The 26,121-nt window shown below is 46.5% G+C and overlaps 1 protein-coding gene across 4 annotated transcripts in view; it reads left to right on the top strand.

The window, feature by feature from the left end:
- Positions 1–26,121, top strand: part of efhb (EF-hand domain family, member B) — a 230,868-nt gene that overhangs the window by 125,937 nt on the left and 78,810 nt on the right. For all 4 annotated transcript variants that reach the window (XM_070881276.1, XM_070881274.1, XM_070881275.1 and 1 more), the window contains 2 exons: positions 18,424–18,631; positions 25,145–25,324. In XM_070881276.1, coding sequence (XP_070737377.1) covers positions 18,424–18,631; positions 25,145–25,324 — 388 coding nt within the window. The remainder of the gene's footprint in view (positions 1–18,423; positions 18,632–25,144; positions 25,325–26,121) is intronic.

Below are 26,121 nucleotides of genomic sequence, written 5' to 3'. Positions count from 1 at the left end.
TGTTCCCGATGTTGTGTAAGTCCAGAACCAGGGGACATAATCGAAGAATAAGGGGTAAGCCATTTAGGACTGAGATGAGGAGAAACTTCTTCACTCAGAGAGTTGTTAACCTGTGGAATTTCCTACTGCAGAGAGTTGTTGATGCCAGTTCATTGGATATATTCAAGAGGGAGTTAGATATGGCCCTTAAGGCTAAAGGGATCAAGGAGTATGGAAAAAAAGCAGGAAAGCGGTACTGAGATGAATGATCAACCATGATCTTATTGAACGATGGTGCAGGCTCGAAGGGCCGAATGGCCTACTCCTGCACTTATTTTCTATGTTTCTATGACCCCCTGCGTGACACCCACACTGAGGCCGAGAAGCGATACAATCAGAGCCACAAAGACACATGCAATGTGGTCCAGAAAACAATAACTGTGCTTAAGCAGCGCTTCAGATGTCTGGACTACTCGGGAGGGGAGCTACAATACAACCCTGAGCAAGTAAGTAAATTCGTGGTCGTGTGCTCCATGCTGCACAATCTGGCTATCAGGAGGGGCCAAGACTTGCCAGAAGGGACTGATGCTCCACCTCAGGAGAGAGACGAAGAGGAGGATGAGGGGCTGGATGCTGACCTAGGGCCAGACAATCAGGCTGGATATGCAACCAGGCCCACGACCCCCTCCAGACCGCAGGAAAGGGCCCGTGGTGGCTACATAGCTGCAAGACTCTTATGTAAGGAGCTGATATCTGAACGATTTGCCTGAAAGAACGTTGATGTGAGTGACAACGCTGACATACTGCTATGTGTGTGCAGCTGAGACATCAATGGTGCCCATCAACTTGGTGCCAATTAAAGTTTACGTTGATTGAAGTTAAGTTGTATTTAACCCTTTCATGTTAAGGAATCACTAGTGTGTAATGGTCCAGCTATCTGAGACAATGCGCAACAAGGTTATGTTCAATAAAAACATTTTTTTTCCCAACATTGGTCTGAAATCATAAGTATCACAGGCAAAAACATCCAACCCCCGCCCACACCCCACTTTTTCCACCATTGACATCAATCAAATGTTCAACATGTCCAGCAACACAGAATACAAAGGCAAAGCAGGAGGGTGGTCCCCTCCCCCCATACATTACAACAAATTGCATACATCCAGATGGAGATATAACACAGCCATCACCTGCAGACATGCACCTCACTTTCCTTCCCCCCTCCCCTTCTCCCCACCTCTACCCCTTCCCCTCCTTGCTCCATGGCACCTGGCTGAGGAGCTCCTCAGGCGGTGCCTTATTGCGGGGGATGAAGGCAGATGTGGTGGTTGGACGGGTACGGGAGCGGGGGGTGCCAAGGAGGCAACATTCTCTGATGCAGAAGCAGGATCTTCGTCCTTGCTCTCATCTGTCGTTCGCAGTGGTGGTGCAGAACATAGGGGTGGAGTGCCGCACTCAGGGACCACTGGGAGGGCTGTGGGCAGCAGTGTTCCTGGCTATCGCATCCAGGGCCTCCGCCATCTGCGGAATGTACTCGGTCATGGTGGCTAGCTGTCGGGATATGCCCCCCAATGCTTCGATGAGCTGGTCACCAATGTCTACAGTCCTCCTGGACAACTGTACCATCTCTCCGCTGTCATGTGGCACTCCTGGAACAGACCTGCCGCATCCACGAGGCCTCCGCGGGATTGGCGCCGCCCTGGGGACAAATGGGGTGCCCTGTGGCGAGGTGCTTGGGGCCGGTACATCCAGAATGGAGGCGGGAATGATCGGAAGACCACTAGATGGCCTTGGGGTGGAATGGCTTCTGGAGCGTGGCGATGTAGGTTCCTCGAAATCCGCGCTCTCATCCGTAGAGAATAGACCCAGCGGATTGACGGGCGAGAATCGGAGCTCCTCAGCACCAGATGTAGGATCGTCTGCCGACTCCTGCCCCGTGCCCCCACCTTCTGGCCTCTGTGGTCTTACCTTGGGACGCACTGCTGGCTGAGCTGAAAAACACAAATGAGGTTATTAGAGAAGAAGGGGGTGCTAGGGTCACAAGGTGAGTCCAGCGCTACACACAGCATATGCACGACAAAAGCACCACCGCTCGCAAAATCATCACAGACATCACATTTCATGACCATCAACGCATTTGTATTCCAATGATTTTCATTAGGTCATCATTATTTCTATGACAATTTTAGAAATCATCTATCATATATGATTGTTCGGATATGAGTGGGTGTGGCATCTATTGACTTTACATCACGCAATGGTGTAAGCTTTACTCACGTGGCATCACTTCAGGGTTTGCAGATGAGTCCATGGCTGTCTGGGTGTGCTTCCCCACAAGTGCGAGCACACGCTCCTCCATGTCAGTGATGTCGCTGGGGACTGGTGGCCCCCCACTCGTTCGCCTCTGCACGGACCTCATTGTCGATAGCTTCTTTTGTAAAAGGTGACAGGATGACATGGCATGAGATCATTGTGTGATATCATTGCTAGGTACTGTTACAGACACTGATAGAACACATAACTGACAGATGTAATCATAATTATTATGAAAATTATTATTCTTTACCTAAAGACGTGCATCGTGACCGCAGGCTTTGAGTAAAACATTCCTGGTAAAAGTGAAAGACCTCATATCTGATGATAGTCGCTCATGACTGTTACAAATCAAATTATTTAAATACATAAGTTCATGTAAATCAATGTAATACTTACTCGTGTGGATCCCACAAGGTCGTTCCATCGTTTGCGGCATTGGTTGCCCTCATACACTTTGCGGGTCGCTGACGAGACCACCTCTGCTATCTCAGTCCATATCCTCTGGTAGGCTTTTGGGGTTTGCTTCCCACGCCCTCCCTGTGTCAAATCACCCCAGTGTTACTCAACCTCCTGCAGGAGGGAGGCATTTGCCTCGTCCGAGAACCTCCTGGCTCTTTTGCGCCCTCTGATGTGCACCTCTCCCACCTCACTGCTCTCTCCAGCGTCAGTCTCCACAGTGTGCTGTGATGCCTCCTCCTCTCTCCATTATAGGCCAAATTTGGTCAAATATGTGGCTGGTAACAGCTACTTTTTGTTTGCCTACTTGCTGTGAAGCTCTAAAGTATCCCTCCTTCCTCCCAAAGCAGCCACACCACACCCAGACATACCTTCAGTCCCTCCGAGCTCCCCCTCTCTCTGTCTCCTCTTCTGCGCATGTCATGATGACCCTTGACCTCCAGAATTGTGGGAATCGAGCGTTGCCATGCTGTTGCTAAGGACGGCCACACTTTACGGCAGAAGGTCAAACAAATTTAATGCTACCGTCCATTTGACATCGCTCGTGGTAACACCCATTTTCAAAAATGGATACTAGGTGTTTTGAGAATGGGCGAGAAGCCGGCGATCTGAAACCCTTTTTTAACGCCCACACCGGAAATAATGCCCATTTTTGGGCGATAAGCCCAAACATGTACAATCCAGCCCCATATCTTTTCGCAGGGAATCAAAGCCCTCTGGACCAGATTTCCTAAACATGCAGCGGGTAAAAACATAAGAACATAAGAACATAAGAAATATGAGTAGGAGCAGGAGCAGGCCACCTGGCCCCTTGAGCCTGCTCCGCCATTTAATAAGATCATGGCTGATCTGATCATGGACTCAGCTCCACTTCACTGCCCGTTCCCTATAATCCTTTATTCCCTTATCGCTCAAAAATCTGTCTATCTCTGCCTTAAACATATTGATGACCCAGCCTCCACAGCTCTATGGGGCAGAGAATTCCATACATTTACAACCCTCTGAGAGAAGAAATTCCTCCTCATCTCAGTTTTAAATGGGCAGCCCCTTATTCTGAGACTCTGTCCCCTAGTTTTAGTTTCCCCTATGAGTAGAAATATCCTCTCTGCATCCAACTTGTTGAGCCCCCTCATTATCTTGTATGTTTCGATAAGATCACTCTCATTCTTCTGAACTCCAATGTATATAGGCCCAACCTACTCAACCTATCTTCATAAGTCAACCCCCTCATCTCCGGAATCAACCTAATGAACCTTCTCTGAACAGCCTCCAATTCAAGCATATCCTTCCTTAAATACGGAGACCAAAACTGTATGCAGTACTCAAGGTTTGGCCTCACAAATATCTTGTACAGCTGTAGCAGGACTTCTCTGCTTTTATACTCCATCCCCTTTGCAATAAAGGCCAACATTCCACTTGCCTTCCTGGTTACTTGCTATACCTGCATACTAACTTTTTGTGTTGCATGCACAAGGACCCATACTTTCCTTTGTACTGCAGCACTTTGCAATTTTTCTCTATTTAAATAATAATTAGCATTTTTATTTTTTCTGCCAAAGTGGATAAACTCACATATTCTCACATTATATTCCATCTACCAAATTTTTGCCCAATCATTTAACCTGCCTATATCCCTTTGCAGATTTTTGTGTCCTCCTCACAATTTGCTTTCCCACCCATCATCCAAGTCATTAAAATAGCTTGTAAATAGTTGAGGACCCAGCACCAATCCCTGCGGTACTCCACTGGTCACTGCCAACCTGAAAATGACCCATTTATCCTGACTCTGTTTTCTGTTAGTTAGCCAATCCTCTATGCATGCTAATATAAATACCCCCAACTCCATGAACTTTTATCTTGTGCAGTAATTTTTTATGTGGCACCTTATCAAATGCCTTCTGAAAATCCAAATACACTATATCCACTGGTTCCCCCTTATCCACCCTGCTCATTACATCCTCAAAGAACTCCAGCAAATTTGTCAAACATGATTTCCCTTTCATAAAACCATGCTGACTCTCCTTGATTGAATTATAGTTTTCTAAATGCCCTGCTACTGCTTCCTTAATAATGGACTCCAGCATTTTCCCAATGACAAATGTTAGACTAACTGTCTATAGTTTCCTGCTTTTTGTCTGCCTCCTTTTTTAAATAGGGACATTACATTTGCGGTTTTCCAATCCGCTGGGACTGCCCCAGAATCCAGGTAATTTTGGTAGATTACAACCAATGCATCCACTATCTCTGCAGCCACTTCTTTTAAGACCCTAGGATGTAAGCTATCAGAGGACTTGTCCGCCTTTAATCCCATTATTTTACCGAGTATTACTTCATTAGTGATAATGATTTTATTAAGTTCCCTCCCTCCTTATAGCCCCTTGATTATCCACTATTGGGATGTTTTTAGTGCCTTCTACCATGAAGACTGATACAAAATATTTGTTCAACATCTCTGCCATTTCCCTGTTCTCCATGATTAATTCCCCAGTCTCATCCTCTAGGAGACCAACATTTTAGCCACTCTTTTCCTTTTTTTCTGATTTTATATTTTGTGCTTGTTTACTTTCAGAATCTATCTTCCCTCTCTTTATAATTTTTTTTAGTCGTTCTTTGCTGGCTTTTAAAAGTTTTCCAATCCTCTGGCCTCCCACTAGTCTTGGCCACATTGTATGCCCTTGTTTTCAATTTGATACCATTGCTTATTTCCTTAGTTAGTCACCGATGGTTATCCCTTCTCTTACAGTCTTTCCTTCTCATTGGGATATATTTTTGTTGAGAGTTATGAAATAACTCCTTAAATGTCTGCCACTGCTCATCAACTGTCCCATACTTTAATCTATTTTCCCAGTCCACTTTAGCCAACTCTGCCCTCATACCTTTGTAGTCTCCTTTATTTAAGGTTAGGACATTGGTTTGAGAACCAACTTTCTCACCCTCCAACTGAATTTAAAATTCAACCATGTTATGGCCATTCATTCCTAGAGGATCCTTTACTACGAGATCATTTGTTAATCCTGTCTTATTACACAATACCAGATCTAAGATAGCCTGCTCTCTGATTGGTTCCGCAACGTACTGTTCAAGGAAACAATCCCGGTTACACTCTTCCTCAAGGCTACCCTGACCAATTTGCTTTGTCCACTCAATATGAAGTTTAAAATCGCCCATAATTATTGCCGTTTTTTTTATTACAAGCCTACATTATTTCTTGACTTATACTTCGTCCAACAATGTGGCTACTGTTAGGGGGTCTATAGACTACGCTCACCAGCGACATTTTCCCCTTATTATTCCTTATCTCCACCCAAACTGATTCAACATCTTGATCTTCTGAGCCAATAATGTTTCTCACTAACGCACTGATCTCATCCTTTATTAACAGTGCTATCCCATCTCCTTTTCCTTTCAGTCTATTCTGCCTAATTGTCAAATACTCCTGAATGTTTAGTTCCCAGTCCTGGTCACCTTGCAGCCATGTCTCTGTAATGGCTATCAGATCATACCCATTTGTCTCTATTTGTGCCATCAACTCATCTATTTTGTTATGAATGCTACGTGCATTCAGATAAAGAGCTTTTAAATTTGTTTTTTCCCATTTTTTCCTGTTTTGACCCCACTTTCTGATTCACCTTTATGTTTATACATTCTGTCCCTTCCTGGCACGCTCTGGTTTTCATTTCCCCCAGTGCTACCCTGCTCTGTTACCTTCACCTTATTCTTTGGAAGGGACCTTTACAGGTTCCTGAGAAGAATGGAGATTCCAATTTATAGAGGATAAGTGCTAGTTGTCCATGATTTTGAAGCGTTATGGATTACTGGAATTTCCTTGCCAGATTGCTTTCGAGACTTGGAGAGCAATTCCCCAGAGTTTTTGCTGAATTACTGCAATTCTTTTCTCTCTTGTTTCCGGAGAGATTGTGTCGTTAGAGGTGGGTTGATGTGTATAATGTTGCACAACTGCCTGGATATGATGGGCCTGATGGTCATTTCTTGCCATTCTTTACATACGTTCAAATATATGGTTGGGGAATGCATTAATTTGCTCTTGTGCTGTTTGTTGGAACATTGACAGTTTAAGTTTGCACCATGCTGTTCCTTAGTCTAATCTACTACTCCTTCAAAGTGATTCTTTGTGCAACAAGTTTGCATCCTGTCTGGCAACAAATTTTCACTGGCAGCCTGCTGGAATTTTGGTGGCTTAGACTTCCTTTGCATGTGCAATGTGAGGGCCTTGCACGTGGGTCAGCCACATGCAGGACTGGTGCTGCATGCTTCAGCCACCTCCTGGGTAGTATGCTTGCCTCGGAGTCAGATGGTTGCGAGTTCAAGTCCCGCTCCAGAAACTTGAGCACAGAAATCTAGGCTGACAATCCAGCGAGTTCTGCACTGTCGGAGGGCTGTCTTTTGGACGAGACATTAAACCGAGGCCCCGTCTGATCTCTCAAGTGGATGGAGAACATCCCATGGCACTATTTCGAAGAAGAGCAGGGAAGTAAACCCGGTGTCCTGGCCAATATTTATCCCCCAATCAACATCTCTAAAACAGATTATCTGGTTATTATTATTGTGTTCCTAACACAGATGAGACTGCACACAGGGAGGGTAAAGTAACAGTGACCTCAGTCTTTATCAAGACACTCCAGAGTGAGGAACAGGCCTTAGGGACCGGCTTATATACAGTGCTCCCAAGGGATGCTGGGATCCCTTGGGACTTCAGGGGATGCGCTCCCTGGTGGCGGAACATGGGAGTGCATGCTTTACAGATACACAACATCACTCCCTCCCAAAGTCAAAGTGAAAACTATTTACGAGGTGAGGCAGTCGGGAGCCTTTCTTTCCCTGGTGGACCGCCTCGGTACAAATGTCTGTTCTGGTGTGTTGGCTGTGCCCTCGCTGGGCTGGCGTGTTGTTGGCTCTGCAGGGCTGCTGGGTGAGCCTGGTCTTGCTGGGCTGTTGGGCGTGATGGGTTCGATTTCCTGGTCCGGGGTGGTGTCGTTGATCCTTTAGGTGTGTGTTGTGGGCTCGAAAAAGGTGGTGTCTGCTGTGGGTTGTTCAGGGCAGTCTGTGAACCGCAGCCTCGTTTGGTCCAGGTGCTTTCTGCAAATTTGTCCATTGTCTAGTTTGACTACAAACACCCTACTCCCTTCTTCAGCTATCACCCGTGCCCGCGATCCACTTGAGACCATGTCCATAGTTTAGCACATACACAGGGTCATTCAGATCAATTTCCCATGACACAGTGGCGCGACCATCGTTTACATTTTGTTGCTGCTGCCTGTTCTCTAGCTGATCATGCAGGTTGGGGTGAACCAGCGAGAGTCTGGTTTTAAGTGTCCTTTTCATGAGTAGCTCAGCCAGGGGCACCCTTGTGAGCAAGTGGGGTCTTTAGCTGAGCAGTACTCGGGACAGGAGGTTTAGAGTGAGCATTCTGTGACTCGTTTAAGGCTCTGTTTGTTTGTACTGCCCGCTCTGCCTGCCCATTGGAGGCTGGTTTAAACGGGGCTGAGGTGAAATGTTTGCGGGCCATGAATTCTTTAAATTCGGCACTGGTGAAACATGGCCCGTTGTCACTGACCAGTATGTCAGGCAGGCTGTGGGTGGCAAACATGGCCCTCAGGCTTTCAATGGTGGCGGTGGCGGTGCTGCCCGACATTATTTAACATTCAATCCATTTTGAAAAAGCATCCACCACCACCAGGAACATTTTACCGAGAAACGAGCCCGCATAGTCGACATGGATCCTTGACCATGATCTGGAGGGCCAGGACCACAAACTTAGTGGTGCCTCTCTGGGCGCGTTGCTCAACTGAGCACACACGTTACATTGCCGTACACAGGATTCTAAGTCAGAGTCGATACCGGGCCACCACACGTGGGATCTGGCTATCGCTTTCATCATTACTATACCCGGGTGTGTGCTGTGGAGATCCGAGATGAAAGTCTCCGTGCCTTTTTTGGGTAGCACTACGTGGCTACCCCACAACAGGCAGTCTGCCTGATTGGACAGCTCGTCCTATCGCCGCTGGAACGGCTTGATTAGCTCTTGCATTTCAACGGGGATGCTGGTCCAGCTCCCATGCAGTACACATTTTTTTACTATGGATAGCAGAGGATCTTGTCTGGTCCAAGTTCTAATCTGGCGGGCCGTGACAGGTGATTTATCATTTTCATAGAAACATAGAAAATAGGTACAGGAGTAGGCCATTCGGCCTTACGAGCCTGCACCGCCATTCAATAAGATCATGGCTGATCATTCCCTCAGTACCTCTTTCCTGCTTTCTCTCCATATCCCTTGATCCCTTTAGCCGAAAGGAGCATATCTAACTCTCTCTTGAATATATCCAATGAACTGACATCAACAACTCTCTGTGGCAGGGAATTCCACAGGTTAACAACTCTCTGAGTGAATAAGTTTCTCCTCATTTCAGTCCTAAATGGCCTACCCCTTATCCTAAGACTGTGTTCCCGGTTCTGGACTTCCCCAGCATCAGGAAAATTCTTCCCGCATCTAACCTGTCCAGTCCCGTCAGAATCTTATACGTTTCTATGAGATCCCCTCTCATCCTTCTAAACTCCTTCTAAACGCTTCCATGACCATCAACAAGTCTGCGGGCTGCGCCACCATCAACAAGTTTGCATGCTGTGCCATTTCCACCCCCGTGGTGGGCAATGGTAGCCGACTGAGAGCATCCACACAGTTCTCGGTGCATGGCCAGTGGCGGATGGTATAGTTATGCGCTGATAGCGCGACTGCCCACCTTTGTATGCGGGCTGAGGCATTAGTATTTATCCCCTTGTTTTCAGCGAACAGGGATATGAGGGGCTTGTGATCGTTTTCCAGCTCAAATTTGAGGCCAAACAGGTACTGATGTATTTTCTTTACCCCAAACACACACACTATTGCCTCTTTCTTAATCATGCTGTAGGCCCTCTCGGCCTTAGACAAGCTCCTGGAGGCATAGGCGACAGGTTGCAACTTCCCCGCAACGTTGGCTTGTTGTAATACACACCCGACTCCGTACGACGATGCATCACATGCTGGCACAAGTCTTTTACACGGGTTATACAATACAAGCAGCTTGTTGGAGCATAAAATGTTTCTGTCTTTCTCAAAAGCAATTACTTGGTTTTTTCCCCATACCCAGTTCTCACCTTTACGCAATAACACATGTAGGGGCTCTAAGAGGGTGCTTAACCCCGGTAGGAAGTTACCAAAATAGTTGAGTCCCAGGAACGACCGCAGCTCCATGACGTTCTGTGGCCTGGGCGTGTTCCTGATAGCCCCTGTCTTGGCGTCTGTGGGCCGAATGACGTCCGCCGCGAACTTTCTCCCCAAAAACTCCACTTCTGTTGCTATGAAGACGCATTTCGACCTCTTCAGCCGCAGCCCTACGCGATCCAGTCGCTGGAGGACCTTCTCCAGGTTTTGTACGTGCTCGACGTTGTCCTGACCCGTGACCAATATGTCACCCTGAAAAACCACCGTGCGTGGTACCGACTTGAGTAGACTCTCCATGTTTCTGTGGAAGATCGCTGCAGCCAACCGAATTCCAAACGGGCATCTGTTGCAGATGACCAGTCCCTTGTGCGTGTTAATGCAGGTGATGCCCTTCGAAGACTCCTCCAGCTCCTGCGTCATGTAGGCCGAAGTCGGGTCGAGCTTGGTGACCATCTTGCCTCCTGCCAGCGTCGCAAATAGGTTGTCTGCCTTAGGTAGCGGGTATTGGTACTGTAGCAAGAAACGATTAATAGTCACTTTATAATCGCCGCAAATCCTGACCGTGCCATCACTTTTGAGTACTGGAACAATCGGGCTGGCCCACTCGCTGAATTGCACTGGGGAGATGATGCCCTCGCGTTGCAGCCTGTCCAGCTCGATTTCCACTCTCTCCCTCATCATGTGAGGTACCGCTCGCGCCTTGTGGTGAATGGGGCATGCCTCTGGGACCAAGTGGATCTGCACTTTCGCCCTGGAAAAGTTTCCAATGTTTGGCTCAAAAAGGGAAGGAAATTTGTTGAGAACCTGGGTACATGAGGCCTCATCGACATGTGATAGTGCTCGGATTTCATCTCAATTCCAGCGGATTTTGCCCAGCCAGCTCCTTCCAAGCAGTGTGGGGCCTTCGCCCGGGACAATCCAGAGTGGCAGTTCGTGCACCGTGCCCTCGTAGGTGACCTTGACTATGGCGCTACCCAGGAGAGTGATGAGCTCTTTGGTGTACGTTCTCAGTTTCGTGTGGATGGGGCTCAGGACTGGTCTGAGTGTCTTGTTGCACCACAGTCTCTCAAACATCGTTTTACTCATGATGGATTGGCTAGCGCCAGTGTCCAGTTCCAAGCTTAATGGTAAGCCATTCAATTTTACATTTAGCATTATAGGTGGACATTTCATCGAAATGTGTGTATTTCAGCATCTGCCTCATCTCTCTGAGGCTCGAAATTGCTTTGATCCCCCATGGACCGATCTTTCTCTGCCATGTGGTGGTTAGCAGGTTTTGCAAGCTCGTTGGAGGTGCCCCATTGTTCCACAACTCTTGCAAACATACCCTTTGAAGCGGCATGAATAGGCTGAATGGAAACCTCCACAACGCCAACAAGGTGTGAATTACCTTGCATTCATCCTTTGTTGCGAACTCTGAGTCATCTGGGTCACCTGAGGCCTGCTGGCAGTTGCAGACTCATGGTTTCTGCCCTGTATATTTCTGCTCTCAAACACAGTTCCAGTTAATGTATGAACATTGCTAGCACTTGTGTGCTGAGAGATTTGTTTGGTGTTATCACTGGTGGACATAAACGCCTGTGCTATCGCAATGGCCTTACTGAGGGTCGGTGTCTCTACAGTCAGAAGTTTTCATAGGATGGTCTCGTGGCCAATGCCCAGTACAAAAAGGTCTCTGAGCATCTGCTCCAGGTAACCATCAAACTCACATTGTCCTGCAAGTCGCCTTAGCTCGGCGATGTAGCTCGCCACTTCCTGACCTTCAGATCGCTGGCATGTGTAGAACCGATACCTCGCCATCAGCACGCTCTCCCTCGGGTTATAATGCTCCCGAACCAGTGTACACAGCTCCTCATATGACTTATCTGTGGGTTTCACCGGAGCCAGAAGATTCTTCATGAGGCTGTAGGTCGGTGCCCCGCAGACCGTGAGGAGGACCGCTCTCCTTTTTTCAGCGCTTCCTTCTCCGTCCAGCTCGTTGGCTACAACGTACTGGTCTAGCTATTCGACATAGGCTTCCCAGTCCTCACCCTCTGAGAACTTCTCCAGGGTGCCCACAGTTTTCTGCATCTTTGCGTTGGATTCGTATACTCGTCGCCAGTTATTGTGTTCCTAACACAGATGAGACTGCACACAGGGACGTTAAAGTAACAGTGACCTCAGTCTTTATCAAGACACTCCAGAGTGAGGAACAGGCCTTAGGGGCCGGCTTATATACAGTGCACCCAAGAGATGCTGGGATCCCTTGGGACTTCAGGGGATGCGCTCCCTGGTGGCAGCACATGGGAATGCATGCTTTACAGATACACAACAATTATCACATTGCCATTTGTGGGAGCTTGCTGTGCATAATTGGCCAATGCATTTCCTACACTATAACAGTGGCCACACTTCAAAAGTACTTCATTAGCTATAAAGTGCTTTTTTTTCTTTTCCTCCCACACCTGGTATAGCAGATCCTTCTGGCGGGGAAGAACATTTGCAATAGGGTTTGCAGCTCCTGGTTTGTAAAACTGTTTTTCCTTACTCTGTAGCAAGAAATTCTACTGCCATGTTGGTAAGTAAAGCCTTGGGGAAGAAAGTCGGTAGCTCCCCGTTTGGGGCGTTAACTTTTTAAATTTTGAAAAGTTAGCGTCGGATGCAATCAAATCTTAACTTAGTTTAAATTGGGTTTTAGTGCCCCAGAAAGGAAAGGGGCGGTAAATTAAGTGCTAATTACCTTAGTGGGACGCTGCAGGGGCGCTCACACCTGAGCGCTACCTAATTTCAGGTGCCTTGCATTTAGCAATCATCCTTTAGCAATCATGTTGGCCTTCATAGTGAGGGGATTTGAGTACAGGGGCAGGGAGGTGTTGCTACAGTTGTACAGGGCCTTGGTGAGGCCACACCTGGAGTATTGTGTACAGTTTTGGTCTCCTAACTTGAGGAAGGACATTCTTGCTATTGAGGGAGTGCAGCGAAGGTTCACCAGACTGATTCCCGGGATGGCGGGACTGACATATCAAGAAAGACTGGATCAACTGGGCTTGTATTCACTGGAGTTCAGAAGAATGAGAGGGGATCTCATAGAAACGTTTAAAATTCTGACGGGTTTAGACAGGTTAGATGCAGGAAGAATATTCCCAATGTTGGGGAAGTCCAGAACCAGGGGTCACAGTCTAAGGATAAGGGGTAAGCCATTTAGGACCAAGATGAGGAGAAACTTCTTCACCCAGAGAGTGGTGAACCTATGGAATTCTCTACCACAGAAAGTTGTTGAGGCCAATTCACTAAATATATTCAAAAAGAAGTTAGATGTAGTCCTTACTACTAGGGGGATCAAGGGGTATGGCGAGAAAGCAGGAATGGGGTACTGAAGTTGCATGTTCAGCCATGAACTCATTGAATAGCGGTGCAGGCTCGAAGGGCCGAATGGCCTACTCCTGCACCTATTTTCTATGTTTCTTTGTTTCTATGTTTCATCTTTCACACTGGCTTATTCCAGCTCTTGAAGGGGAGGTTTTAACAAGCTGTAGCTGCTCATTTTCAGCAGTGCTTCATTTGAAGGAGATCTCAGATGAACTGGTAGAAGAATTTGGTATGGCTGCTGCTAATCCAGCTAGTAGGGAGAGAGCTCAGCATTTTAATGATGTGGCATTGGAAGCATTTGTGGGTGCAGTTGAGAGGAGGAATGCGCTCTTCCCGGAAACTGGAAGGACTCCATTGCACAGGTCTTCACGGCCATGTGGAAGGAAGTGGCCGAGGAGGTCTCGGCCCGTACTGTAGCTGAACGAACCCTCACACAGCGCCGGAAGAAATTCATCGACCTCAGATGGTGATTAAGGTAAGTACATGCTACCACACCTCCTACATACCAGCCTCTGAAACTCTGTGCACACTGCACAACGCACCACTCCTCCACCCAGGGATGGAGTAAGTGTGCCTCAGCCCCGGGCAGTACCCCACCTCTGTCCATAGGCCGCCTACCCCCATTCACATCCTGCAGTAAATAACATTAGTGAGCTAAGTCATAGGGCACTATACTGAGTATGCATCAGGTCAAGGTCAGGTCTACATCTCAGGTTATGTTCTCATTGATACTATGACGACACTCATTTAATATTTTATTATGTTTCCAAACAATCAAACTAATACCTTGATGAAACCCTGTATAAACAGTAAACAACAATGCTTTAATCAAAAAAATCCTTACATTTTGAAACTAAATTGACAATGACAACAATTTAGAACAAGGCAGTGCAATTTCTTTGGAAGACCATCATTTATTATTTGCATTTCTCCACAAAGGCAACTACAAGTATAACATTACATTGGTCTTTTGCTAGATTTTTTCCAACTTATAAACTCAAGATCATGAAGATGAAAGCCAAGACAACATTGTGCAGTCAACTTCAACAACGAAACCACTAATGGCACCAGATCCAGAGTTGGCCGAGTTGGAGATCCGAGTCCAAAAAGTTGAAAACCAACTGGAGCATACTGAGCTGAAAGAGAGGCGCAACTTACGAATAATTGGGCTGTGGGAAGACAATATCTTAGAAGACATGCAAAGCCATTGGATTGAAAAAGTTAGTAAGGACTGTGATAAAGACTTCCAAATCTCCGGCGTGATTCATGCCAAGGATGGATGTCGCCGATACTGCTCGAAGTCCTTCTTCACACATGTGCATCCGCTGACAGGGGAATGCATGGAGCGAACGTGGCTCTGTTAATCACCTTCAAACGGGAGAGTATACTGCTTTGATTGCAAGGTCACAACACGAACAAGTAGCCACTTTACTCGCATATGGGCATTGCTCTTTGATGATAGTTTGGACACCAATGTATTTCCCACTTATATTTGAAGTATTATCATAAGTTTGTCCATCCCTTTCTCATCCAGAAAGGCCTGTATTATTTCTGCTATTTCTTGCCAGTATGGCCGATTATCGGCAAGAACTTTAGGAACCTATCCTCACGACCAGTCGGTAGAACATAGCAGATGACAAATGTCAGCTGATCTGAGTGTGTGACATCTGGCGTTGAATCAACAGATATTGAATAGAACTTCGCTGATTACAATTCCTGGATAATCATCTCAGGTACTTTGCCACCCATCAGACTAATCAGTTCTTCACAAGTAGTGGAAGACAAGTATGAAATATGCCCCTTGTCTTTGTTGGTGAACCACTTGATGCGTTCAGCAAGAAATGCATCGTAGTTTGCGAGAACCTCCAGATAATTACCATTACTTGGGGACCCAACGATTTTGTCTCTGCCTCGCAATGAAAGACCTCATTCACAGAGAAAAGTTATCTCACACAAAGCCTGCTCTAGCACCTTGCACCAGTACTGCCATTCATTTTCAAACTGCAAGACAATATAAGCACCACACAACCAGGGCCTGCTTATCCAATGCAGACAATGGTTGGTGGCATGGAAGCTCAGACTGCTCTCATGCAGTCTCAGCTGGATGCCACGTGAGCTCTGACTGCTGCCATTGCCACTGGGTCCACCACAGTTGACCCAGGATGTCATGGTGTTGCAGCAGGCCACCAATCTGTGCTGGTGGGGATGCTGAGGTGCTGCCCCAGGGAATTGGCAGTGGGTCATTGGAGCAGGAACCTACTGTCCTCTCTCAGGATGATAGCATTCCTGAACCCACTACTGCCACTCTGCCATTGCACTTGTTGTTGCCTGTCATCCAGCCAGCCCAGACTGCCGCTGCCCACCCTGAGGTGGTGCAGTCTACAGCCGGGCCTTTCAGGCCCAGAGCTGGTCGAGGGTATCCTGCAAGGCCATCTGTAATCTCTGGCCCTGACATACAGCAGCCTTCCACCAGCCGTGCTGCAGCCATTGGGGAGACACTGTGAAGGAGCTCTAGAATAGATAAAGCAATGTTACGAGGGGATATAAGGTATTGCACAAGGTGATTCTTAAATGTCTTTGTTGTTTATAGTTGTGTTGATTGATGTGAGATAAATTTTAATTGGAATATTGCATATTTGGTGCTCTCTCTCATTTCAGTTTTGGGGCTGTGGTTTGGAAAGGGAAACTGATGTGATGATTGGGACGTGCAGATCAACCAGGAAGTGGGCTGGAATTCACTGGAACCGAAGTATGATGAGACGGTCGCGAACCGTCCTTGCAGAATGCCGATTGAGTGGCTGTTTCCTCCATTGCTGCTGTTGCTGCTCCTGCTCCTCCTCCTCTTCCTCCTGAAGTGGTGGAGCTATGCCTGGCAATGGCTGCGCCCTCATGATGGCCAAGTTGTGCAGCATGCAGCAGACGATGCCGAAAAGGGACACCCGCTCAGCCGAGTACTGGAGGAGTCATCCTGAGCAGTCAAGGCAACGGAACCGTTGCTTGAGCACTCCGATGGTCTACTCAATTATGTTTCTGGTGGCAGCATGGCTTTCATTATATGTGCTGGGCAGGAGTGTTGGGGTTGCGGAGGGGAGTCATGAGCCAGGCTGAGAGCAGATAGCCCTTGTCTCCGAGCAGTCAGCTGCGAGCTTGATGTGATGGCTGGAAGAGAGCTGGCACACCCGTCTGGTGCAGGATGAAGGCATCGTGGCTGCTGCCAGGATAGCGGGCATTGATGGTGGGGATTCGTTGTGTGGTCGCACATCAACTGCACAGTGAGTGGTAGCCTTTGCGGTTACGGAATACCTCAGGTGCCCGCAAAGCGACGCGAGTGCAGTCAATGGTGCCCTGCACCATGGCAAACCTACATACTCACTCCAGCTGCTTCTCTCTGGTCATGGGGAAAGAAATGTATTCCCTTCTCCTTCTGCAGAGAGCATCTGTGACCTCACGGATGCAGCAATGGACGGCAAACTGGGAGATGTAGGAGATGTCACCTGTTGCACATTGGAAGGATCCGCTGGCGTAGAAATTGAGTGCGATGTTGACCTTGACTGCCACTGCGAGAGTCGTTCTCACTCTGGTCTGAGGCTCGAGGTCTGGCTGCAAGAGCTCTGTGACCATGCCCTTGCTGAAGTGCAGCCTTCGAACACACTGTTCCTCAGAATAAGGGGCGGCCCATTTAAAACTGAGATGAGGAGAAATTTCTTCCCTCAGAGGGTTGTAAATCTGTGGAATTTTCTGCCCCAGAGAGCTGTGCAGGCTGGGTCATTGAATATATTTAAGGTGGAGATAGACAGATTTTTGAACAATAAGTGAGTAAAGGGTTATGGGGAGCGAGCAGGGAAGTGGAGCTGAGTCCATGATCAGATCAGCCATGATCTTATTAAATGGCGGAGCAGGCTCAAGGGGCCAGATGGCCTACTCCTGCTCCTATTTCTTATGTTCTTATGAAATCCTGGGAAGGTAAGGTCTCCTGTTGACAGCCCTGTTGGCCCTCCTCCCTCTGGTCACATTTTTCAGTCTTTCTCTCTGTCTACATTGCCTCCGACGGTGACGTCGGAACGCTGGATCATGTGCCAACACAGTCCCCATAAAATAATATAAATGTTGGACTTTCAAATCGGCTCTCAATGAATGTCAAAAATCTTTAGCAGGCAGAAGACTCCTTCAACTCCATCTCGGTGAAATCTGTCAAAACGCCTGTCTGCCTCTGTGGAAGTAAGCAGCAACCATTATTGGCCGATTCAAAATTGACCTGATGCTTCTCCCTTTAAATAGCACTACTCCAGCCAATTCCTGACTGAAACATGACAGCTGAAGCTGTCATTGTCAGCACCAGGCGGTAAACCAGGCTGAGGGCTAATTTAGCCTCCGGTGCGATAACGGGGCCCTGCGCATGGCAATGATGTCAGCATTGTTAGCAGCATGTGTTAGCGCCGCCGCAAGACCCCCACCCAATTTAGCAGGAGGCGTGTTCTCACCTTGCCCAGGCGAAAACTCATTTGCCGCTAAGTACCCCAATTTCGCCCTCTTTGTATTTTTACTAGTATTTTAGTTATTAATTGCTTCCTATAATTGCTTCCTAATTGAAGTTCACAGCTGAGTAGGTGGCCGGCTGCTGTTTGGGAGAAATAGCTTTTTAGCCCCACAGTGAAAACAACAAAAGCTAAGGGGCAATTGTACACATTCCATTTCTGAGCTTCACCTGCCATGCTCACTATGTTCCCACTCCCACCTCCCTCCTCCACTCCACCCACCCAATCTGGATTTTTTGCCTGTTAAAACGAACGATGGAAAATCATGACGAGTATACATTGTCAGAAACAGATATCAGGAATTCAGTCAGGAACACAATGTTGTAAAATTATATGAAAACCAGCAGGCTTTGTTACCCACAATTATTTTTAGAAACTCAGTTAGCCCCTGAACAGTGTATCAATTTCTAGCCTATAATATCATAGTCCGCGTGTTAAAATTAATGTGGCTAGAAATTGGGCAGAGTAATCCTGGTGATTTGTTTTGTATCTTGTATAAAATGACTGTTGTACCATTTATTAAAAACTGGTGCATTGATTTATTTTCTTCTTTTGTTTGTTTCTCTCCAGAATGGTGATGGAAAAATTGACAAAAAAGAGCTACGAGATGTGTGTATACAATTTAACCTGAATTTAGAGCCCAAACTGATTGATGAATTAATTGAATACTGTGATACTGAAGGGGATGGCACGATTAACTTCTTGGAGTTTGCAAATTTTCTGAATTGGAAAGATAAAATGCCTTTAGGAGAACTAGAACAAAAGATTATTACAAAAGGTACAAGATGTTTGTGCAAATAGATTATATTTAACAATTGTATAGCATGGTTACACCACAGAAGGTGGCCATTCAGCCCGTTGAGCCCGTGCCGGCTCTCTGTAACAGCACTTCAGCCAGTTCCACTCCCAGCCCTTTACCCGTAGCCCTGCAATTTCTTTTCCTTCAGGTAATGATCCAATTCCCTTTTGAAAGCTACGATTAAATCTGCCTCCACCACCCTTTCAGGCAGTCCATTCTAAATCCTAACCACTCGCTGCATAAAAAAGTTTTTCCTCATTTTGCCTTTGATTCTTCTGCCAATCACCTTAATTCTGTGTCCTCTGGTTCTCTACCCCTTCACCAGTGGGTCTAGACCCCTCATGATTTTGAACACCTCTATCAAATCTCCTCTCAATCTACTCTGCTCTAAGGCAAACAACCCCAGCTTCTCCAGTCCATCGACGTAACTGAAGTCCCTCATCCCTGGAACCATTCTTGTAAATCTTTTCTGCAATATCTCTAAGCCTTTCACATTTTTCCTAAAGTGCGGTGCCCAGAATTGGACACAATGCTCCAGTTGAGGCCGAACCAGTGTTTTATAAAGGTTCATCATAACTTCCTTGCTTTTGTGCTCTATGCCTCTATTTATGAAGCCCAGGATCCCGTATGCTTTTTTAACTGCTTTCTCAACCTGCCCTGCCACCTTCAACGATTTGTGCACATATACCCCCAGGTCTCACTATTCACGCATACCCTTTAGAATTATACACTTTAGTTTATATGGCCTCTCCTCATTCTTCCTACCAAAATGTATCACTTCACACTTTTCTTCATTAAACTTCATCTGCCATGTGTCTGCATATTCCACCAGTGTGTCTATGTCCTCTTGAAGTTTATCACTATCCTCCTCATTGTTCACTATACTTCCAAGTTCTGTATCATCTGCAAATATTGTAATTGTGCCCTGTACACCCACATTCAAGTAATTAATATAGAAACATAGAAATTTACAGCACAGAAGGAGGCCATTTCGGCCCATCGTATCCACGCCAGCCGCCAAAGAGCCGCACGGCCCTCGGTCAACAGCCCTGAAGGTTACATATAAACCTATGAACAATGGTGTAAAGGTAAAGAGCATCCAGCCCAACTAGTCTGCCCCACACAACTGCGACACCCCTGGCACCGAAACATTCTACACTCCACCCCAACCGAAGCCATGTGATCACCTGGGAGAGGCAAAAACCAGATAAAAACCCAGGCCAATTGGGGGTAAAAAAAATGGGAAAATTCCTTTCCGACTCATCCAGGCGATCAAAACTAGTCCAGGAGATCACCTTGGTCATATTCAATTCCCTGCAGTACTTACCATCATATCTGCGCCAGGCAACAAGAGGTTATCCAGTCTAATCCTACTTAGCAGCTCTAGGTCCGTAACCCTGCAGATTACAGCACTTTAAGTACCTGTCCAAGCACCTTTTAAATGTGGTGATGGTTTCTGCATCCACCACCCTTCCAGGCAGTGAGTTCGAGACCCCCACAACCCTCTGCATGAAGAAGCCTCCTCGCAAACCCCTCTGAACCTTCCACCAACCACCTTAAACCTATGGCCCCTTGTAATTGACCCCTCCACCAAGGGAAATAGGCTCTTGCTATCCACTATATCCAGGCCCCTCAAAATTTTCTACACGTCAGTGAGATCTCCTCTCAACCTCCTCTGTTCCAATGAAAACAAACCCAGCCTATCCAATCTGTCCTCATAGCTAAGAGTCTCCATTCCAGACAGCATCCTAGTAAATATCCTCTGCACCCTCTCTAGTGCAATCACGGCCTTCCTATAATACGACGACCAGAACTGCACGCAGTACTCCAGTTTGGCCTAACCAGAGTATTATACAATGTAAGCATAACCTCCCTGCTCTTGTATTCTATGCCTCGGCCAATAAAGGCAAGCATTCCATATGCCTTCTAAACCACCTTATCCACCTGGCCTGCTACTTTCAGGGATCTGTTGGCAAGCACTCCAAGGTCCCTTTGTTGATCTATACCGCTTAATGTGTATACCCTTTCCTTATTAACTTCACACTTCCCCGAATTAAATTCCATTTGCCACTGCTCTGCCCACCTGACCAGTAGATTGATATCCTCCTGCAGTCCATGGGCTAGATTTTCTACTTTTTTTGCATGCTTAATGCCCACTAAACATCCACGGAAATGACGTATAATGCTCATATTTCGCCCATTTAGCCACAAAATGGAAACTGACGGGCATTTTTCGGAAACTTATCGCTGAGCATCACTTTCCCCATGTGCGTAACGCCGGGAAAAAATTATACCACCCGCCCACTTTTTTGGGGCGGGATCATCAGAATGGACGAAATCAACGGCCATAATATCGTCGAGTGTTACTTTCCGTGCGGAATTAACGTCGAGATTCAATAATACTGCCCGCTCACTTTTTTTTGTCGTAAAGATCATATTTGCCAAAACTAGCGGCCATGAGATCACCCAGCGTCACTTTCACCACCTCGCACACATATCGCCCACAATATCGCTCGCCCAAAAAACTGCCCAGAAAAGATGGAACTAACTGGAACTAATCCCAGCGTTATGGACGCCATGTTCTACATCACATGTCGCATCCTTTAAAAGGCTGCTGTGCTTCAACCTCGGGGGAGTTTGGATGTACTCTGGAGGTCGTTGGAGTTGATGTGAACATCTGTACAAACATCTTGACCATACTGTGACTGATTGGAATTTAATAGGTGTCTTTGTCATTGTTTGTGACCAATCGGTGGAAAACAGAGAGCTATTGCAATGGGCCTGCCCTTTCTCACCCTCTCTTGATGACCAATTACATGCTGCAGACTCGAGATGGCCGAAGGTACGCTCCACAGCATTATATGCCCAATGTAAGATGTGCCAGACTGATGAGGAGGACCAGACGTTACACCCCCCACAAGTACAGGGAGAAGCAGTCTTACCTCGACTTGCCCTACACCACCTGCCTTTGGAGACTGCGCTTCCACAAAGAGGTTATCACTGAGGTATGCCAATTCATAAGGGGAGATCTGCATCCTGCCAGCACCATCAGTACTGCACTGTCCGTCGAGGTCAAAGTCACCGCAGCACTGTCGTTCTATGCATCGGGTTCTTTTCAGGCCTTATCTGGCGACATTTGCGTCTGTCTCAACATGCCACACTACTGCATTAGACAGGTTACTGAAGTGTTGTACGCACACAGGAGGGACTTGATCAGCTTCCCTATGACTAGGGAGGCAGAGAGTGAGAGGGCTCTAGGATTCTCCAGAATTGCAAACTTCCCCAATGTGCAGGGAGCAACAGACTGTACGCACATCACAATGCGAGCACCTTTTCAGAATGCAGAGATGTTCAGAATCCGCAAGGGATTCCACTCCCTGAATGTCCAACTCGTTGTCGACCTCCAGCAAATTACAATGGCAGTGAATGTTAAATTTCCGGGCAGCATCCATGATGCTCATATCCTGTGTGAGAACACTGTATCTGACTTGTTTACCAATCAGCCACAAGGTTAATGCTCGATGGCTGATGACCCCCCGTGTGACACCCACACCGAAGCCAAGAGGTGATACAACGAGAGCCACAGAGCCACTCACAATATCATGGAAAAAAACCATTGGAGTACTTAAGCAGCGCTTTAGATGCCTGGAGCACTCAGGAGGCGAGCTCCAATACCACCCTGAGCAGGTAGCTCAATTCGTGGTGATGTGCTCCATGCTGCACAACTTGGCTATCAGTCCACCTCAGCAGAGAGAGGAAGAGGCGGACGCTGACATCGTCCCACACAATCAGGCTGACGCTGAAGCCATGCCCCCACCCCCCTGTAGACCGCATGATAGGGCCCATGGCGGCACGATAGCTACAAGAGCCTTATGTCAGGAGCTCATCAATGAGCGCTTTGCCTGAAAACGTTGGTGGTATTTACAAGGCTGACACACTGCTGGGTGTGCAGGTCATACATCAATGGTGGGCATCACCTTGGTGACAGTTAAAGTTTAATTTGATTGAAGTTAAATGTAATTATACCCTTTGATAAGAAATCACCAGCGTGTAACGGTGCAGCTATCTGAGCCAATGCACAACAAGGTTTTGTTAAAAAACATTTAAACCAAACAGTTGTCTGAAATCATCAGTATTTCTGTAAAAACCAACCCTTCCCACCAATCCCCTCCCCCCACTTCTCCTCCCCATCTCTACCCCTTCCCCATTCCCTCCTGACTCCAAGCCGCCTGGCCGAGGAGCTCCTCAGGTGATGCTTCATTGCGGGGGGAGATGACGGCTGAACTGCTGCTTGGACGGATACGGGAGAGGATGGTCCCGAGGTGGGAATGTGCTCCGAGCCAGAAGCAAAATGTTGCTCCTGGCTCTCGTGTGGTTGGCAATGGGGGTGCGGCACCTTGGGGTGCAGTACCGTGCTCAGGGACCACTGGGAGCCCTCTGCCACCAGTATTCCTGGCTACCAGCTCCAGGGCCTCTACCATCCCTTCCATGTTATATCTTATTTGTTGGACAAAAACTCAGTGCCAACTATGTTCTTGGTGCTTAATAGGCTTTTTGCTGCTGGTGAATCTCCCTCGTGCCTCCCACAACAGCCAAACAAGCACACACCACAGCCACACATGCCTTCAGTCCCTCTCAGCTCCCTCTCTGTTCCCTCTTCTGCACATGTCATGAAGACCCTTGACCTCCTGAATTGCGGGAATCGAGCGATGCCATGCCATTGCTAAGGACAGCCATACTTTACGGCAGAATGTCAGCGAGATTTAACGCTACAGCTCATTTCATATTGTTTGCGGTAACACCCAATTTCAAAAAAGGAGACTAGGTGCTTTGAGACTGGGCAAGAAGCCGGCGATCTGAAAATCCATTTTTACCGCCCACGTCGGAAATAACGCCCATTTTTGGGCGATATGCACAAAAGTGTAAAATCTAGCCCCATAACTTTCCTCTTCATTATCAACCGCACAGTCAATTTTAGTGTCATCTGCAAACTTCTTAATCATACTCCCTATATTCAAATCTTGATCATTGATATATACCACAAAAAGCAAGGGACCCAGTACTGAGCCCTGCGGAACCCCACTGGAAACATGCTTCCAGTCACAAAAACATCCATGAGCCATTACCCTTTGCTTCCTACCTCGAAGCCAATTTTGGATCCAACTAGCCACTTTGCCCTGGATCCCATGGGCTTTAATCTTTGTGACCAGTCTACCATGTGGGACCTTATCAAAAGCTTTACTAAAGTCCATATACACTACACCGTACACACTACCCTCATCGAACCAGCTGGTTGTTTCCTCAAAAAATTCACTCAGGTTAGTCAAACACGATCTTCCCTTAACAAATCCGTGCTGACTGTCCCTAATTAATCCTTGCCTTTCCAATTGTAGATTTATCCTGTCTTTCAGGATGTTTTCCAATAATTTTCCCACCACTGAGGTTAGGCTGACAGGCCTATAATTACTCAGCCTATCCCTTCCTTCTTAAACAAGGGTACCATATTAGCAGTCCTCTAGTCCTCTGGCACCATGCCCAAATCCAAAGATGACTGGAAAATGATGGTCAAGGCCTCTGCTATTTCCTCTTTTATTTCATCCGGGCCTGGTGACTTATCTACTTTCAAAGTTGCTAAACCGCTTAATACCTCCTCTCTCATTCTGTTTATTTCATCCAGAATTTCACACTCCTCCTCGATAGCAGTATCTGCAATGTCCCTTTCCTTTGTGAAAACAGATGCAAAGTATTCATTAAGAACCATACCAACATCTTCCGCCTCCACACAAAGATTACCCTCATGGTCTCTAATAGGCCCTACCCTTTAATTAGTTACCCTCTTGCTCTTAATATACTTATAGAACATCTTAGGATTTTCCTTAATTTTACTAGCCAAGAATTTTTCATGCTCTCTCTTAGCATTCCTAATATCCTTTTTAATTTTACCTCTTAACTTTCTATATTCCTCCAAAGATTCTATAGTATTTCGCTATCGGTATATGACATAAGCTTCCCTTTTTTTTTATCCTCCCCTGTAAGTCCCTAGACATCCAGGGGGCTCTAGAATTGTTATTTCCATCCTTTTTCTTTAAGGGCACATGTTTGGCCTGACCCTTCCGCATCTCCTCCCTGAATGCCTCCCACTGTTCCAACACTGATTTACCCACGAGTAGCTGTTTCCAGTCCACTGTGGCCAAATCACTCCTCAACTTAGCAAAATTAGCTTTTCCCCGATTTGGGACTTTTATTCCAGGTCTCACCTTGTCCTTATCCATAACTAACTTGAATATATATCAATAAAATTAATGTGGTGCAAGTATCGAGCCCTGGGGAACACACTGTGCACCTCTCTGCTTCCTGAAACTTAGCCAATTTCGTATCCATGCTGCCACTGTCCCTTTTATTCCATGGGCTTCAACTTTGCTGACAAGCCTATTATCTGGCACTTTATCAAACGTATGCATGTTTATTAAACAGGATCTACTTCTCCAATAGGAAACTCACCAATTGATAATGACACCAGGCTTGTAGCACCTGAAGATTTTGTACCATTAGATATTGGTAGCTCAGCCAAGACGCTCAGAACTATAACTAAAAAAGAAGATAAGTCTAATGACCACTATCGCACAACCTCTTCATTGATCAATGCTGTCGTAGGTGGTCAATCAACAGCCAGTAAGTGTGCCTATCTATGTCTGTCTTTTCAGTTACCTAGAAAATATTTTTTTTTTGTATGGAGTACATGATTACAGTGTTAAGATTAATTTCTGAATACATGAAATTGCATTATCTGTAATTTGCACTTTAAATCAAATGTTTGGTTTGTGCTGTTAATAACTAAATAAGTATTAGATATTCCAATTTAGAAACTCAACTAAGATACTCCTATGAAATAATTTATTACTAGGCAGAATGGTAGTATACTGCATTGGAGCTTATGTCTGTGGTTCTCCACCTGTTCTTCGCTTGGCATTAACGGGGCGGTAATGACCTCAAAATGGGGTCGGTAGCCTTACCACCCCATTAACACTGGCGGTGCGGTCAGCACCATTTGGAAAGGGGACGCATGCTGGTTGATCAATGTGATATCTTCTGTACGACCTCACAAACACACAAGCTCTAAGATGGCTGAAAGCTTCAGGAACTTGTCAGTTGACCTGTTCCCTCTTTATTGTTGTAAACAGCAATGGCTGCATTACCATTACCAATGCCTCCATCCTTAATGAAGAAGTAATTATAACAAACAATCATCATACATAACTTGCATGGTTATACATAACAAAGGATATGAACTTATTTTGCCATATTTACAAATCAAGCTTAAGCACTTGTTTTCTGTTTCGAAGAGGATACCTTCGCTCTCGAACTGAACTTTCCAAACATGATGTCGAACTTAGACTCATTCTAGGCTGATCCTGAGGAAAGTTTTCCTCCAAGGGATGCCCTTGATTTACATTTGAACTCTCTACAAT

The sequence above is a fragment of the Pristiophorus japonicus genome, chromosome 5, assembly GCF_044704955.1.
Source record: "Pristiophorus japonicus isolate sPriJap1 chromosome 5, sPriJap1.hap1, whole genome shotgun sequence".
Taxonomy (NCBI): domain Eukaryota; kingdom Metazoa; phylum Chordata; class Chondrichthyes; family Pristiophoridae; genus Pristiophorus; species Pristiophorus japonicus.
The sequence above is the reverse complement of the archived record's forward strand: the minus strand, read 5'-3'. Positions and strand labels throughout refer to the sequence as shown.